We start from the raw sequence: 16528 nt of genomic DNA on the forward strand, positions 1-16528 counted from the left end.
ATTTTCTCAAGTCTAATCTACAAGCCACCTACTTATACGAAGATAATGCTGGGTAACCCTGAACCCTAATTTATGTTTTGAATATTGAATTGATATTAGGACATCTGAAATTTACATTTGATGAGACAAATGTGTCATGTACACTATCACTTTATTATTGTGACAAAAGTAAAAAAAAGTGAGTGGAACTTTTTGTTTTGTAGTTATGAAATAAGCAAGTACTCAATTTTTTTTAAAAGGACTGAATGCCATGGAGTAACCCCAATTATATTTTTTTCAAAAAGAAATTGTATGCTGTTATGAAATGTAAATATATATTAAATATAAGTGGGGTATTTTGGTTTGGTGATATTTCTGTGGATTTTATTTCTAATAAAGACATTCATTTTTCAGTGTGGCTTTAGACTGTTCAATACTTAAATGTTAGCAATTATTTTTGGAGAGGATATGAGTGTTTCTCTCTCCCTTTCTCTCCCTCTCTCTTTTTTCCCCTCTCTACTTTTCTCTTCTTCTTTGATCTTTTAACAAATTGGTCACTGGAGAGCAGAGGAGACTCTTAGAATTTTGGGGAGACTTGACAGAGGTAGCATTGTGAACAGGCAGGAATTCAATACCACAGCCTGTCCATTATTGAGAATTTGAGGGAAAATTTTATAAGCAAGCTTAGTTTGAAAGACAATGGCCTGAGAGAATGTGGGGTAATATTACTATCCAGATAAACCTTTGGTAGAAGTATTTATGGCTCTACCTGCTGCTTTTTCTGAGGGCAAACAATATTTGACAGTTAGCCTGTCCACTCATCCCAAAGTCACACCCTCATAGTCTTTCTAGAAGGCTGGCGCTAATGTCAGTCATCTTCCCTTTTTAATATCCTGATTAACTTCTGCATTCCCCTATATTTTTGGCAATGTTGGGGATTGAACCTAAATCCTGTGCATAGTAGGTAAACACTTGGCCACCAAGCCACATTCTCTGCCCAATTCCCCTATCTTAACATGGATCCTGCCAATATTGGTCGAGAACATTTTATAACACAGAGCATTTAATGATTTTCAAATGTCTTCAGTAAAGAATTAAGTAATATTTGCCTTCCAAAAATGGTCTTTAGCACATTTAATACACTTGGGACGAACATTGAGATGTGGGTAAATTTTCTTTGATCATTTTAGGATTGGCTTAAGCTGTTGTTGGGCCTGAATCTTGGATCAGTTTTTCCTCTGCTCATTGCAGCTTCCTTCCCATCCCTCTGCAGATGTTGACACCAAGGGTATTCACCTATAAACACCCCCATTGCATCTCATGCGTTTTCCTAGTTAAATTCAACTATGACAGGGAAACTGACTTGGAAACTTCCGGAGTCTACCCTTAAAGAACAGCAGTAATAGCATTCGTTTATCCCACCTCCAGTGGCTTTTCATATAAGGGTCAGTCCCTTATAGTTCCTTCTGTAGTCCTAACTATAGAACTCAGAATCCATATCCTTTGTAGCTAATATAGAGACTGGTATTTTTATATTCACAGAGATTCTTACTGTGAATTTCATAGAATAAGCATTAAGTAAATCTCATGTGAACAAAAGTGATTTGAAAATATAAAATATACAATAGAAAAATGGGTAGAGGATACAAGTACACAATCCACATAAAAGAAAACTAAACTTTTTAAAGCTGTAAAAGAATTAAATATAAAATAAAATTTGAAGTAATAATATGTTACCACTTTTAGGACTTTTAGATTAGAAGAAAAATCTAAATTATTGACAATATCCAGTGTTGCTAAGAGCAAGTTGGTGTTATTATCATAACACTGGTGGGAGTATAAATTGGTAGTAGCTTTTTTTTGGATTCATAAATATATTCATTTATTTTAACTCACTCTTTTCACTGTTAAAATTTGCATTTAACAAACCAATTTAAAACTATTTCATTAAAAATATATTTTAAAGCCTGGAAACAAGACTCAAGTGGCAGAAAGCCCTGAGTTCAAATCCCAATATCACCTGTATGTATGTATGTATGTATGTATGTCTGTATCTACTTATCTATCTATGTATCATCTGTCTATTTGGTGGTACTGGGGTTTGAACTCAGGGCCTTCTACTTGATAGGCAGGCACTCTGCCACTTGAGCCATGCTCCCTTCAAAAATATGTTTTAAATTAAGAGGAAGAAAGAAAATCATTTAGAAGCATAGGAAGTACTTTATGCTTGGGGGAAAGGAGCAACTGATTTTCTATATTGCTCCTTTGTGAATGATGGTTATTATTAGCTGGTCTTTATTATGTTTTGTTTTTGTTGTTTACACCTTTGCATATTGCCTGAACATATCTTTTCTTTCCTTGACTTCTTGGCCCTCCCTGTTACCCTTCCTTTCTGCCTCTCTTCTTCTCTCTCTTTCTTCCTTTTTCTTTTTTCCCTTCTTTCCATGCTTCTTTAATTCTTGCTTCTTTTAGAATTAGTTAAAATAAGTAAATATTTAGTCAAATATGTACTACATATAGTAAAAAGATAGTAAAATTGTAGTAAAAGATAATATAGTAAAAGATATATCTATATATCTATACACACAGGGAACAAGCTTTTAATACAAGCTAAAACTATAAAATGAATGGAAATCTTATTCATATAGTCAATAATCAATTATACTTTCAAAACTTATGTGTGTGTGTGTGTGAGAGAGAGAGAGAGAGAGAAAGAGAGAGAGAGAGAGGGAGGGAAAGAGAGAAAGAGAGGATAAGGAGAGAAAGATTGAGAGAGAGAATTCAGCAGGGAAAATTTACCTGGGGAAATTCAGTGACAGTGTGTGAGCTCCCCTCTGATTTTGTATGTGCAATAGAGTAACAGACCTCCTGTAATTAGGTCTTCAGGGATTTACTTCTGAATTTTCATAAGTTTCATGCATATTTAATCACTGAGACAATTCAAAGTTGTGCACAGAGGTTTAGGGCCGTGCTTAAGAGTAGAATATTTAAATTATTTCCCAAAATCTGAAGCAGATTCTTTAGTATAGGTCTCCACATGGGGCAGTAGTTTGCCCTGGATTTTAAGGGACAAATTTCATTTATGTTATTCTTAAAATTTGCTGTATTAGTCTTCTTTCTATTTTAAGATAAACTAATAATACTTTATAGAATGAGAGGAATGTAGTAACACTTACATTCTGGTAATCAAATCTATACACTGTTTTTCTGTATATATCAATACTCAGTGAATTTCCATGACAAAATGATTACCCTCTGGTGTCTACCTCTTTGGAAGTCCAGCTGCTAGGAGGAGCTATGGAGACTGGCTCCAAGTATAAAACACAAAATAAGCTGTGGTTCTTATAACCTAGAGTGTGAGGGAACCTTGGGTTTGGAGGTAAGTTCCTGAGAGAGCAATAAACAAACTTATTAATTGCAAGAAAGATTTGAACAAGTGATTTAAGTCTGTCAAGTTTGGAAATGAGATATTTTTTCTTATTGAGGAGAGATTGTGAATATTGGCAATGGGATGTTAAGTGTCTATTCACTGGGATCTTGTGGGAAGTAAAAAAAAAAGTGGAAATTAAAAAGAACAGTTCTGCATTCAAAAGCAATTGTACAACAAATGGAAACAACTTTGTCCAGCAGGTGTGGATTACATTTTGTCCATGTATAGGTATTAATGGTTTTGAAAGTATTTGGATACTGTGTTGCATGCTTTAGCTAACTAAAACTTACTGCACAGTGGACAACAGACTGTGTGTTCTTTAGTATAGATTTGATAATAAACAAATCTGTGACTTTTGGTCTTCTCGCAATAACTCAGGTATCACATAAGGGGACTGCTATGATCAATTTGGAAAAACTTAAAAATGGAAAACAATTAGCTCAGATTTGAAAAAGATAATTTGCCAATGTAATGCACATTCAGAAAGTGGCCTGCTTGTGCATTATCTTGTGTTTGCTTGCAAAACTGACAACTACTTTGAGTGTTTGCTTTCTATCATTAGCTTATAATTTTGAAAGCAGCTTTTCAAACAAAAGCTTATTAAAAGAGACTTGTCAAAGAGACTTGTTAAAATTGTCTTAGTTAAGAAAAGTTAGCCATGTGTTTTAAGATAAGGGACAGCACACACTGACACTTTATTAAAACTCTAATTTTGAACCAGTCATGGTACATGCCTGTAATACCAGCACTTGAGGATTGTGAGTTCCATACCAGCCTGGGCTACATAGTGAGACCCTGTCTCAAAAACTAACAACAACCCCACCTGATCCTTCCACCAATAAACAAACAAACAAAAAAAAAGGAAGACAAAACAGACATAACCTTTAATTTTAGGGAGTGAATTGAATTTGATATAAGGGAGAGCAGGACTACTTTTTGCCACTTAAATAACTGAGTCCAAAGAATTGGAGTGACTGGTTTACAATGTATTAGGGTTTTTCTGTAAGATGAAAATCCTCCCATTGATCAGAGCATTGTATATGATCTGGTTAAAATTTTAAGCTGTAGGTACCTAAACTTGAGAAATGATGATGATTATTTAAGAAATGCAGACCCTTAATGGAAGAACAGCCATAAAAAGGAGGCATGAAGAAAACCAGTAGTAATGGGAATCATTATTTTGCTAAATAAATTAAGTATATTATCTCATTTAATATTATCAACAGACACGTAGTATAGATGCAGTCTTTATCTTCATTCTGTTTCTAGGATAGTGATGATCAGAAACACATTCAGGTGCTTGGCCCTGTACTGCATGCATGTAGCTCATGAAAGGATGAGTTTTGCAGAGAGATGATTTTTACAGGTTCATGTATAACCTCCAGTATTCAAAAAGCTTCACATGTACCTACAACCCTTTGGGATCTCAAGTGGCTTACTTATTAATGCAGAAAGTCTGATAAATTTAGAAGGAGCAAACTTTATTAAAAGCTATAAGATGTTAAGAGCTGGCAATAGGAGAAAATGAGAAAAGGGAAATCAGGTTGGGTTTGAGATGATCCAAGGGATACCAATTTGTTCTACAATTAAAAGATGGACTGGGCATTCAGAGCAAAGCCTCTCTTAAAGTTTGAAGTGGGAAAGGATCCCACTTCAAGTGGAAAAGCTTTTTGTACTTGAAAACTGAATAAGAACAGTAGCTAGCACTTATTGAACAATAATCTTGTTCCAGGAACTTTACTGGGTCATAAAGGCATTAACACATTTTGTGGATAGAAAATGACATGAAGTTGAAGAATGGACCTTAAATCAGGTCAAAGAAAATCCTAGAGTTTGGTGGTAAGATGGGAGATGGATATGGTCCTATTAATACTATTGTCTTCAGTATTGAAAATGCGACTTTTTTTTATAATACTTATTAGTCCTCAGCAATTTCCTTTTGTGTGTGATGTTACATAATTTAGAACAGTTCTCAAACATATGTCACTATATTTTGTGGAAATGATGTAGTGTACTATTGGCAAAATGAAAAGAGAAAGGCTTCAGATCCCAGGAGCAAGAACTCTTTAGCTTAAATGTTATTTTATGCATAGGTAATACATTCAAAAAGTATAGAAGATAATAAAGGATATATAAAAAACAGCTCACCTCCCATCCCTCTTGATAAGCTGTCAATTTCATTTCCTAGAGATAGCAAACTACTTTTTATTTTTAAGAGATGTTATATGTTTGAGCAAAAAAATTCTAAAGTATATTACATGCATGTGTATAAATTTCTTTTATACAAATAGTGGCTTTCCATATACACTGTTCTTAATGTTACTTTTCACATAATATTTCTTGAAGATTTTTCCATGTCAGTGTTCAGAAAAAAATTCACATCTCCTTGAAATAGGATACTATTGTTTCAATGTCCTTTCTTGTGGAAACTGACATTGTTTCCACATCTGATATTCCAAATAACATTTTGAGGAATCAATTCATATATCATTTTGCATTTATATCAGTATATTTGCATGATAACTGCTGAGAAGTAAATATGAGGTCAAAGACAGTTTATGCACTTGTGATTTTCACAATATTGCCACATAGTTAGTGGAGCTAGGGAATTTCTCTATTTAGAAGTTTCCTGGGAGTTTGGTCACTAAGTTTCTTAAACATCTCTTTCAATTAACATCTATCTATTTGTGTGTGTATCTATGTATCTATTATCTACTTTTCTGTATATATATGTAAATATGTATGTAGTTGTTACATGTTATTTATGTAAACTGTACAAATATGCATAAATATCAAGTAGGATTAATATATGTGAAGTAGATAGTAATTTATAAATATAGGCATGTGATTATCATATATATTATCTATATATGTTTATATAAGGTATACATTACACATGCATTTGTTAAATGTGATATATAATTATGTGTTGTATGTAACATGTACTTGTATATATTATTTTCTTCAAATATATTCTTACATGTGGAATTTTTAGATCAAAAGCCTTATATTATTGCCTGCAATGTATAAAGAAGATATTTTAGGATCTGTGAAAATATATGGTATATAATATACGATAATCTTGTGTGAGAAAATTCCTACAAATATACTCTAAATCAAAATATAAGTACAGTCCTCAAGGAAGTGAAAGAAAAACAGAAGAGAGAGGTAACAATAGTGATCAATAGAGAAGTACATAGGTAGATATTTTGATAAAGACCGATTATCCAAGTTTGCATCCTGTAAGAACTGAGGATTTCTCAAAAAGCCATATTGTAAGGAATGTTAAAACACCTTTGCATGTCAGTAAAAGCTGGGCATTTGGGGATTTGTGTGGAAGTGGAGGAATGAAAGTGTTCTCTTTCATTTTCATTTAGGTTTGAGAGATAATTAAGGAGGTTAGGGAGCTCCCTAGTGGAGAAAATAGTTCTTTATGGGTAAAATGGTTGGATCTTGTCAGACAAATTGTGAAACTAGAGAGGAGGGTAGTCACTTTTGGAATGAAAAAATAGAATAAAGTGTTCAAAGTAATTAAAAATAGTGATGACAGGTAGTCAGGCATGGTGGCGCACACTGCAATCTCAGTCCTCAGTTGACTGAGGCAGAAAGTTGGCCCTAAGATCCAAGTCAACCAACCAAACAAGAAAAGTAATGTAGCAATGACAATGTCATCAACCAACAGGAATGGAAAAAAGGAGAATGCATTAATACAAAATAATTAATGAAATGAAGTACATTAGCAATCATGACAATGTAAAAAGACTGAGTATTCTAATAAGTGAGAAAAATTTGAAAAAAGTGGTTAAAAATGATCTTAAATATTTGTTATATATAAATTGTGTACTATAAAAAATGAAAAAGTAAAGTTGAAAATAAAAAGATATACAAGAAGAACAGTTTAAAGCAATCTAGAAGAAAGCAGGAATGTAAGAGCAATGTAATACACTTTAAAGTACCAAGTAAGTACCTTGGTTTGATGGGACATCAAACACTTTCATGTTTTGGGTTTTCTGCCTATTCCCATATCTCCCGTATGTGCTCTCCCCTTGTCATGTGATCCAAGTCCAAACACACTGCTGTATTTGCCCTAGCTCTAAAGTCCATATATAAGGGAGAAGATACGAGTTTAGGTCTTCTGAGCCTGGCTAACCTCGCTCAGAATGTTCTCCAATTCCATCCATTTACTTGTAAATGATAAGATTTCATTCTTCTTCATGGCTGAGTAGAATTCCATTGTGTATGAATACCACATTTTCTTGATCCATTTGTCAGTAGTGGGGCATCTTGGTTGTTTCCATAAGTTGGCTATTGTGAACAGTGCTGCAATAGACATAGGTGTGCAGATGCCTTTCGAGTAACCTGAGTTGCATTCCTCTGGGTATATCCCCAGGAGTAGAATTACTGGATCATATGGCAGATCTATATTTAGATTTTTAAGAAGCTTCCAAATTTTTTTTCCAGAGTGGTTGCACCAGCTTGCATTCCCACCAGCAGTGTATGAGGGTTCCCTTTTCCCCACATCCTCACCAACACCTGTTGGTGGTGGTGTTTTTGATGATGGTTATTCTAACAGGGGTGAGGTGGAATCTTAGAGTGTTTTTGATTTGCATTTCCTTTATGGCTAGAGATGGTGAGCATTTTTTCATGTGTTTTTGATCTTAACCAAATTACTTTTCTGTGCCTTATTTCCCCCTCCATGTAATAGGGATGATGCAGCTAATAATAATAGTAATGACCTCAAAGTATTGCTATTTAAATAAAATTAGGAAAAAAACAATTAGTAGAGGAGTACACAAAGTAAGAATGTTAGTGATTATTTTGTTTTTAATTTTGTTTATTTAAAAAAATGCTTTTGAGCATCAGTGTCTGTGTCTGTTCTATTCTAGCTGTGGGGACTGTGGAGTAAATAAGGAAAAGGACCGGCTCTCATTCTAGTGGGCAAGATAGATGATAAACATAGCTGTATCATTTCAAGGAATAAAAAGAACATTATCTGTGTTGATTCATAGCCAATAAAAGTGATTTATTGTTCAATAACACATAATTCTCATTGTTATTTTAATACCCAGTTTATATATGTGATAGCAAATATGACAAAAAGTTCAGGCTTCAGTAAGGAGAGGCTAGATCTGAATCTTAGCTCTGCTATATATTATTTAGTATTGGCCAAGTTTATCTATGATTTCTTATTTGATTGACTTATCCATAAGATGAGAATGAGAATAGCACTCTCCTAGAACTGTGATGAGACTAAATAAATTAAATGAATAAATTAAATAGCATATTGACTGTAGAATGAGACATTTTAATTTCATCTTCCCTTCTCTTTAACCATTCATACTTACCCTTACTTCTGTTAAAATTTTTCTTACTTCCTTTCTTCTTTCTTTGGTATTTTCCTTTTTCATTTTCATTTTTTCCCCAGAGGTAACATAATGTGCATTGGTACACCCTTGAAAGTAACCATTGTAAAATATTTGTTTATCTTCTTATGCTCTGTCTTATAGGTCAGAGATAGAGAGCAAGGGAGAGAGAGTGGGCGAGAGAGTAAAATGGAATGGGAAAACCAAACCACTGTGGAAGAATTTTTTCTTCAGGGGCTTTCTGGCTACCCAAGACTTGAGCTAATCTTCTTTGTGTTCTTCTTAACAATGTATGTGCTCATCCTTCTGGGCAATGGCACCCTCATTATAATCAGCATTTTGGATTCTCACCTTCACACTCCTATGTACTTCTTCCTGGGAAACCTCTCCTTCTTGGACATCTGTTTTACTACTTCCTCCCTTCCTTTCATATTGGTGAGCTTCCTCTCAGAAAGAAAGACCATTTCGTTCTTAGGCTGTGCAGTGCAGATGTTCCTTGGGTTGGCCATGGGAACAACAGAGTGTGTACTTCTAGGCATGATGGCCTTTGACCGCTATGTGGCCATCTGCCACCCTCTGAGATACTCCGTCATTATGAGCAAGGATTCCTATGTGCCCATGACAGCTGGGTCCTGGTTCGCAGGGGTTGTCAACTCTTCAGTGCAAACTTCTTTTGTGCTACGATTGCCTTTCTGCAGGAATGTTGTCAATCATTTCCTCTGTGAAATTCTGGCTGTCATGAAGTTAGTGTGTGTCGATATCTCAGGCAATGTGTTCATCACACTTGTGGCCACGGCATTGCTCATACTGACACCATTACTGTTTATCATTATCTCTTATACCCTAATCATTTACAGCATCCTCAAAATTCACTCTTCTGAGGGGAAAAGCAAAGTCTTCTCTACCTGCTCAGCTCACTTGACTGTGGTGATAATATTCTATGGGACCATCCTCTTCATGTACATGAAACCCAAGTCTAAAGGCACACTTAATTCTGATGACTTGGATGCTACAGACGAACTTGTATCGGTATTCTACGGCGTGGTGACTCCCATGATAAATCCTATAATCTATAGTCTCAGGAATAAAGATGTGAAGGAAGCAGTAAAACACCTATGGAGAACAAAAATTTTTAAGTAGTAAATGGGAAAGGAGCAGATAATTTTATAATCACCATGTAGAAATCAATTAGCAAGACCAAGTCAAACAAATAGTTGCTATTTTTTAAAACAAATTGCCTTGAGCTCTACACTATTTTTAAGCTTTTCTTATATATCCTTTATATTTTTATTATACATCTATAATGTACAAATATATTTACATATTATTTAAAATATTGTGAGCATGTTTTTAAAAATGTTACTGCTAGGATTTAAAAAAAACTTTTACAACTTTTATTCATATAGATATTTTTTGTTAAAGACATATATATAATCAAGCATTCTGTAAAGGCCATTAAAGTTGAAGTGGTTCTGATGAGATTAATTTGTGAATGCAAAGCATTTATATATATAAATATATATATGTTTATATATAATTTTTCTTTTTTGCAGTACTTGGGTTTTAACTCAGGGCCCCACACTTGCTAGGCAGGTGTTCTACCACTTGAACCACTCCACCAGCCCTAGGTATTGTTTCAAATTCATGTTCTTTAAATTATAATATGCAATCAGCTTCTTTTGATGCAGAAATTAGAAATCCTCTTAAGACTTGCAAAGCAGAATGAAAAGGAATTCAATGAGATGTTGAGAAGATGTAAACATCTTCATTTTTAAGTAGGTTAAAAATGAATGGTGGGTACAGCCAAATCCAGGCACATTGTAAGCGGAACCTCTAATGTTAATATCAGAGAAAAAAATGAATTAAAGTTAAAGTCAATGAGATAGTTTCTGGTATTATTTTTGTTTTCAATCTATTAATCTGTTTCTTGCCTCACCCAGATACCTTGATACATAAGCCATTTCATTTATCTCTTCCTTTTTCTTCTCATGCTGTTTTTGAATCTTCGTTTAACTTCCTGGACTTAGCAAAATAGCCACTCCATCTCCTAGTTCTCCCTCAGCTTCCTTGGTTATGTTTCTCTTCCAAGGCATTTTTCCTTCCCTTTTTTGTGCACCCACCTGTCTTCCATATTCTTAGCAGGCCTTTTTCTTGCTTTTATTCCTTTGAATATATTTATGTATGCATGCATTCAGGGCAAGCTCAACCTTTCCCCCTCATTCCAAATTAAATCAAAACCAATAGCCTTCTTGACCTACAGATTCGGGACTGCTTCCTCTTTCATCTGCTTTTGGATAAAAAGCAATAAGGAGGAAATTCCAAGATGGCGGCTAAAGGGAGGAAGCAGAAAGCGAGCCTCCTATAGTGAAATCTTGGAGAGACACCAGAGACACACTTTGCAGGCATAATCACTGAGAAAAGGCATAACTTTGACTCCTCCACATCTCCAGCCGGTGCAGAGAATCTCCACTTCACGTTAAACGGAGAACCGAGGACGCGGACCAGGTGAGCTTCGCGGTACCGCGGTAGCCCCACAGACAAGCCTGGGCCAGAGCAGCATAGCCCCCTGGACAGACTGACCTCCACCCAGGAAAAAAAGAGAAACTGAGTACTAAGCAATAAGAACAGTTAAGACACACTGGAAAGAGTGTGGGGCGCCCTGAGCGCTGAAGATTGGGGGAAGGGAATCCTTCCCGGGACTGTAAATAAACAAGCCGGGCGGGCCGGAGAGGCTCTGGCGGGAGCGGGGCGCGCCCAACAACCAGGAGCGGGGAGCTTGTGAGAGGAGGGAAGACCCACTTCCCACGTGAACTGTAAATAAACACGCAGGCCTGACAACGCGGGGGCAGTGTCACCTTTCCCAGTGCTTGGAAAGGGGAAAGCCTGTGGCAGAGGACCCCTGCACAGGAGAACTCTGAGCAAACAAAGCCTGTGGGACCAGGTGAGTGCTAAGCTCACCCCAGAGAGCTGCATAAATAACGCCACCAGCTACAGGCGGAGAGCAGCAGGCAGGCAAGCCACAGTTGCAGATACCACTCTCAGAACTGCCTCCAGACGCTTTTTTTTCTTTTTCTCCCTACCTTTGATGAGAGAACAACCGAATTACACCTGCAAGCCGAAAAACTTACTGAAACTGTATTGCATTTGAACTGGGGACACTTGGTGGGGTTTTTTTTTTTTTTAATCCTCTGTGTGTGTGTGAGTGTGTAGTTTTGTTCTACTTTATGCATCCCCTTTGATGAGACAACTACAGAACAACATCTGAGGCACCAACTCCAGGACTGGAGATTGAGACGGACATCCAAATTATTAAGACTGAAACTGCATTGCATATAAACTTGGAAGTTTATGGTTTTTTTTTTTTTTTTAATTTTCTATTTTCCATTTTATTTTAATTCATTTTTATAAATAGATATTACTTTCATATACTTATTTTTTATTTTTTTATCTTTGATTTTCAATCCTCTCTCTGTCTCTCTATTGTCTGTTCAGCTTACTGTCGATTAGTACACTAACACTCCCTGTTTATACCTATGAAACTCTCTTGTATGATACCTTGTTCTGCTTTCTCCCTCTTGTCTGTATATTTGTTTTCCCCTTTTCTTTAACTTCTTGCTTTCCATCTCAGCTCACTCTTCCATTCTCAATATTACCATTGTTATTATTACAAGCTAGAAAATACTTAATTGCACACAGTACAGGGACAGTAACAACACCAAGGACAATGACAGGAAGACAGAAAAAACAAGAAAACCAGTTTCCCCACAGCAAAAAATTAGTACAGGAACCAGAGGGGAATGAAGAGAACAGAAACTCAGATCCAGACTCCAACAAAATGAAGATAAACTATGCCAAAGGACCCAATGAAGCCCACAAGAATAATTTAAAAGAAGACATACTACAAGTACTCAATGAGAATTTTATAGAGATGATACTGGATAGGGTCAACCAAAATGTACAGGAGACAATCAAGAAATTCCAAGACAATAAAAATAGAGAATTTGAAAAAGCAAAAGAAGAAATAAAGGAAACCATAGAAGCACTGTATAAACACCAAAGTGAAAGAGAGAACACAATGAATAAATGGATAAATGAACTCAGGACAAAAATAGACAACAATAAAGAAGAAAACAGCCAGGATATGGAAAACCTCAGAAAAAAGAATGAAACAGAACTGCAAAACAAAACGGAAGGCCAATCCAGCAGAATAGAACAAACAGAAGACAGAATCTCAGAACTTGAAGATGAAATGGTAATTAAAGGAAAAACCGAAGAACTATTAATTAAACAACTCAAGACCTGTGAAAAGAAAATGCAAGAACTCACTGACTCCATCAAAAGACCAAACTTGAGAATCATGGGCATCGAAGAAGGAGAAGAGGTGCAAGCGAAGGGAATGCATAATATATTCAACAAAATAATAACAGAAAATTTCCCAAATCTAGAGAAAGATATTCCCATACACATGCAAGAGGCCTCCAGGACACCAAACAGACCAGATCAAAATAGAACTACTCCACGACATATCATCATTAAAACAACAAGCTCAGAAACTAAGGAAAGAATATTGAAGGCTGTAAGAGAGAAAAAACAAGTAACATACAAAGGTAAACCCATCAAAATCACAGCAGACTTCTCAACAGAAACATTAAAAGCAAGAGGAGCGTGGGGTGAGATCTTCCGGGCACTGAATGAAAATAACTTCAACCCCAGGATACTCTACCCAGCAAAGCTATCATTCAAAATAGATGGAGCAATAAAAGTCTTCCATGATAAGCAGAAACTAAAACAATATGTGACCACAAAGCCACCATTACAAAAGATTCTGCAAGGGATCCTGCACACAGAAAGTGACACCCAACTTAACCATGAAAAGGCAGGCAGCACCAAACCACAGGATAAGAAAAAGCAAGACAGTAGAGAGTAACATCAAATTAGGTACACACAATCAAACCTCCAAACAACTAAGATAACTAAATAGCAGGAATCACCACATACCTATCAGTATTAACACTTAATGTTAATGGACTTAATTCACCCATCAAAAGACACCGTTTGACAAAATGGATTAAAAAAGAAGATCCAACAATTTGTTGCTTACAGGAGACTCATCTCACCGACAGAAATAAGCATATGCTTAGGATGAAAGGCTGGAAGAAGATTTACCAAGCCAATGGCCCCCGAAAACAAGCAGGAGTAGCAATACTTATCTCTGACAAAGTAGACTTCAAACCTACATTGATCAAACGAGATAAAGAAGGACATTCCATACTAATAAAAGGGGAAATAGACCAAAAGGAAATAATAATCATCAATCTGTATGCACCCAATGTCAACGCACCCAATTTCATCAAACATACCCTGAAAGACCTAAAAGCATATATAAACGCCAACACAGTGGTTGTGGGAGACTTTAACACTCTATTAGCATCAATAGATAGGTCATCCAAACAAAAACTCAATAAAGAAATCCAAGATCTACAAGGGCAAACACAACAAGGGGATTGGACAATGAGCACATGATAAAAGCTAGAGCACACAAGGGAGGGGTGAGGATAGGTAAGACACCTAAAAAACTAGCTAGCATTTGTTGCCCTTAATGCAGAGAAATTAAGCAGATACCTTAAAGCAACTGAGGCCAATAGGAAAAGGGGACCAGGAAGTAGAGAAAAGGTTAGATTAAAAAGAATTAACCTAGAAGGTAACACCCATGCACAGGAAATCAATGTGAGTCAATGCCCTGTATAGCTATCCTTACCTCAACCAGCAAAACCCCTTGTTCCTTCCTATTATTGCTTATACTCTCTCTACAACAGAATTAGAGATAGGGGCAAAATAGTTTCTGCTGGGTATTGAGGGGGGGAGCGGGAGGTGGTGGAGTGGGTGGTAAGGGAGGGGGTGGGGGCAGGGTGGAGAAATGAACCAAGCCTTGTATGCACATATGAATAATAAAAGAAAAATGAAAAAAAAAAAAAAAAAAGAAATCCAAGATCTAAAATATGCAATAGATCAAGTGGACCTAGTAGATGTCTACAGAACATTTCATCCAACCTCTACACAATATACATTCTTCTCAGCAGCCCATGGAACCTTCTCCAAAATAGATCATATCCTAGGGCACAAAGCAAGCCTCAGCAAATATAAGAAAATAGAAATAATACCATGCATACTATCTGACCACAATGCAGTAAAAGTAGAACTCAACAACAAAAGTAAAGACAAAAAACATGCAAACAGCTGGAAACTAAATAACTCATTACATAATGAAGAATGGATCATCGATGCAATAAAGAGGAAATTAAAATGTTCCTGGAAGTCAATGAAAATGAAAACACAACCTACCGGAACCTATGGGACACAGCTAAGGCAGTCTTGAGAGGAAAGTTTATAGCCATGAGTGCATATATTAAAAAGACTGAAAGATCCCAAATCAATGACCTAATGATACATCTCAAACTCCTAGAAAAACAAGAACAAGCAAATCCCAAAACAAATAGAAGGAGAGAAATAATAAAAATAAGAGCTGAAATCAACGAAATAGAAACCAAAAAAACCATACAAAGAATTAATGAAACAAAAAGTTGGTTCTTTGAAAAAATAAACAAGATCGATAGACCCCTGGCAAACCTGACTAAAATAGGAGAGAAAAAACCCAAATTAGTAGAATCAGGAATGCAAAAGGGGAGATAACAACAAACACCATGGAAGTCCAGGAAATCATCAGAGACTACTTTGAGAACCTATATTCAAATAAATTTGAAAATCTAAAAGAAATGGACAGATTTCTAGATACATATGATCATCCAAAACTGAACCAAGAGGAAATTAATCACCTGAATAGACGTATAACACAGAATGAATTTGAAGTAGCAATCAAGAGTCTCCCCAAAAAGAAAAGTCCAGGACCTGATGAATTCTCTGCTGAATTCTATCAGACCTTTAAAGAAGAACTGATACCAACCCTCCTTAAACTGTTCCATGAAATAGAAAGGGAAGGAAAACTGCCAAACACATTTTATGAAGCCAGTATTACACTTATCCCAAAACGAGGCAAAGACACCTCCAAAAAGGAGAACTATAGGCCAATCTCCCTAATGAACATTGATGCAAAAATCCTCAACAAAATAATGGCAAATCGAATTCAGGAACACATCAAAAAGATTATTCACCACGACCAGGTAGGCTTCATCCCAGGGATGCAGGGGTGGTTCAACATATGAAAATCAATAAACGTAATAAACCACATTAACAGAAGCAAAGACAAAAACCACTTGATCATTTCAATAGATGCAGAAAAAGCCTTTGATAAGATCCAACATCATTTCATGATAAAAGCTCTAAGAAAACTAGGAATAGAAGGAAAGTTCCTCAACATTATAAAAGCTATATATGACAAACCTACAGCCAGCATTATACTTAACGGAGAAAAATTAAAACCATTCCCTCTAAAATCAGGAACCAGACAAGGATGCCCACTATCTCCACTCCTATTCAACATAGTACTGGAATTCCTAGCCAGAGCAATTAGGCAAGAAGAAGGAATAAAAGGAATACAAATAGGTAAAGAAACTGTCAAAATATCCCTATTTGCAGACGACATGATCCTATACCTTAAAGACCCAAAAAACTCTACTCAGAAGCTTCTAGACATCATCAATAGCTATAGCAAGGTAGCAGGATATAAAATCAACATATAAAAATCATTAGCATTTCTATACACTAACAATGAGCAAACGGAAAAAGAATGTATGAAAAC

The 16528-nt window shown here is 35.8% G+C and overlaps 1 protein-coding gene across 1 annotated transcript; it reads left to right on the forward strand.

The window, feature by feature from the left end:
- Positions 1–8961: 8961 nt before the first annotated feature.
- On the forward strand, positions 8962–9912 carry LOC141415454 (olfactory receptor 13C9-like). The gene has a single exon (XM_074052157.1). The coding sequence runs from the start codon at positions 8962–8964 to the stop codon at positions 9910–9912; it is 951 nt and encodes a 316-aa protein (XP_073908258.1).
- The last annotated feature ends 6616 nt before the right edge of the window (positions 9913–16528 follow it).

This window comes from Castor canadensis, chromosome 13, assembly GCF_047511655.1.
Source record: "Castor canadensis chromosome 13, mCasCan1.hap1v2, whole genome shotgun sequence".
In the NCBI taxonomy this organism is placed as follows: Eukaryota; Metazoa; Chordata; class Mammalia; order Rodentia; family Castoridae; genus Castor; species Castor canadensis.

What these genes read in the sequence shown, in the direction of transcription:
- LOC141415454 (XM_074052157.1), top strand. Translation starts at nt 8,962, where the DNA reads ATGGAATGGGAAAACCAAACCACTGTGGAAGAATTTTTTCTTCAGGGG.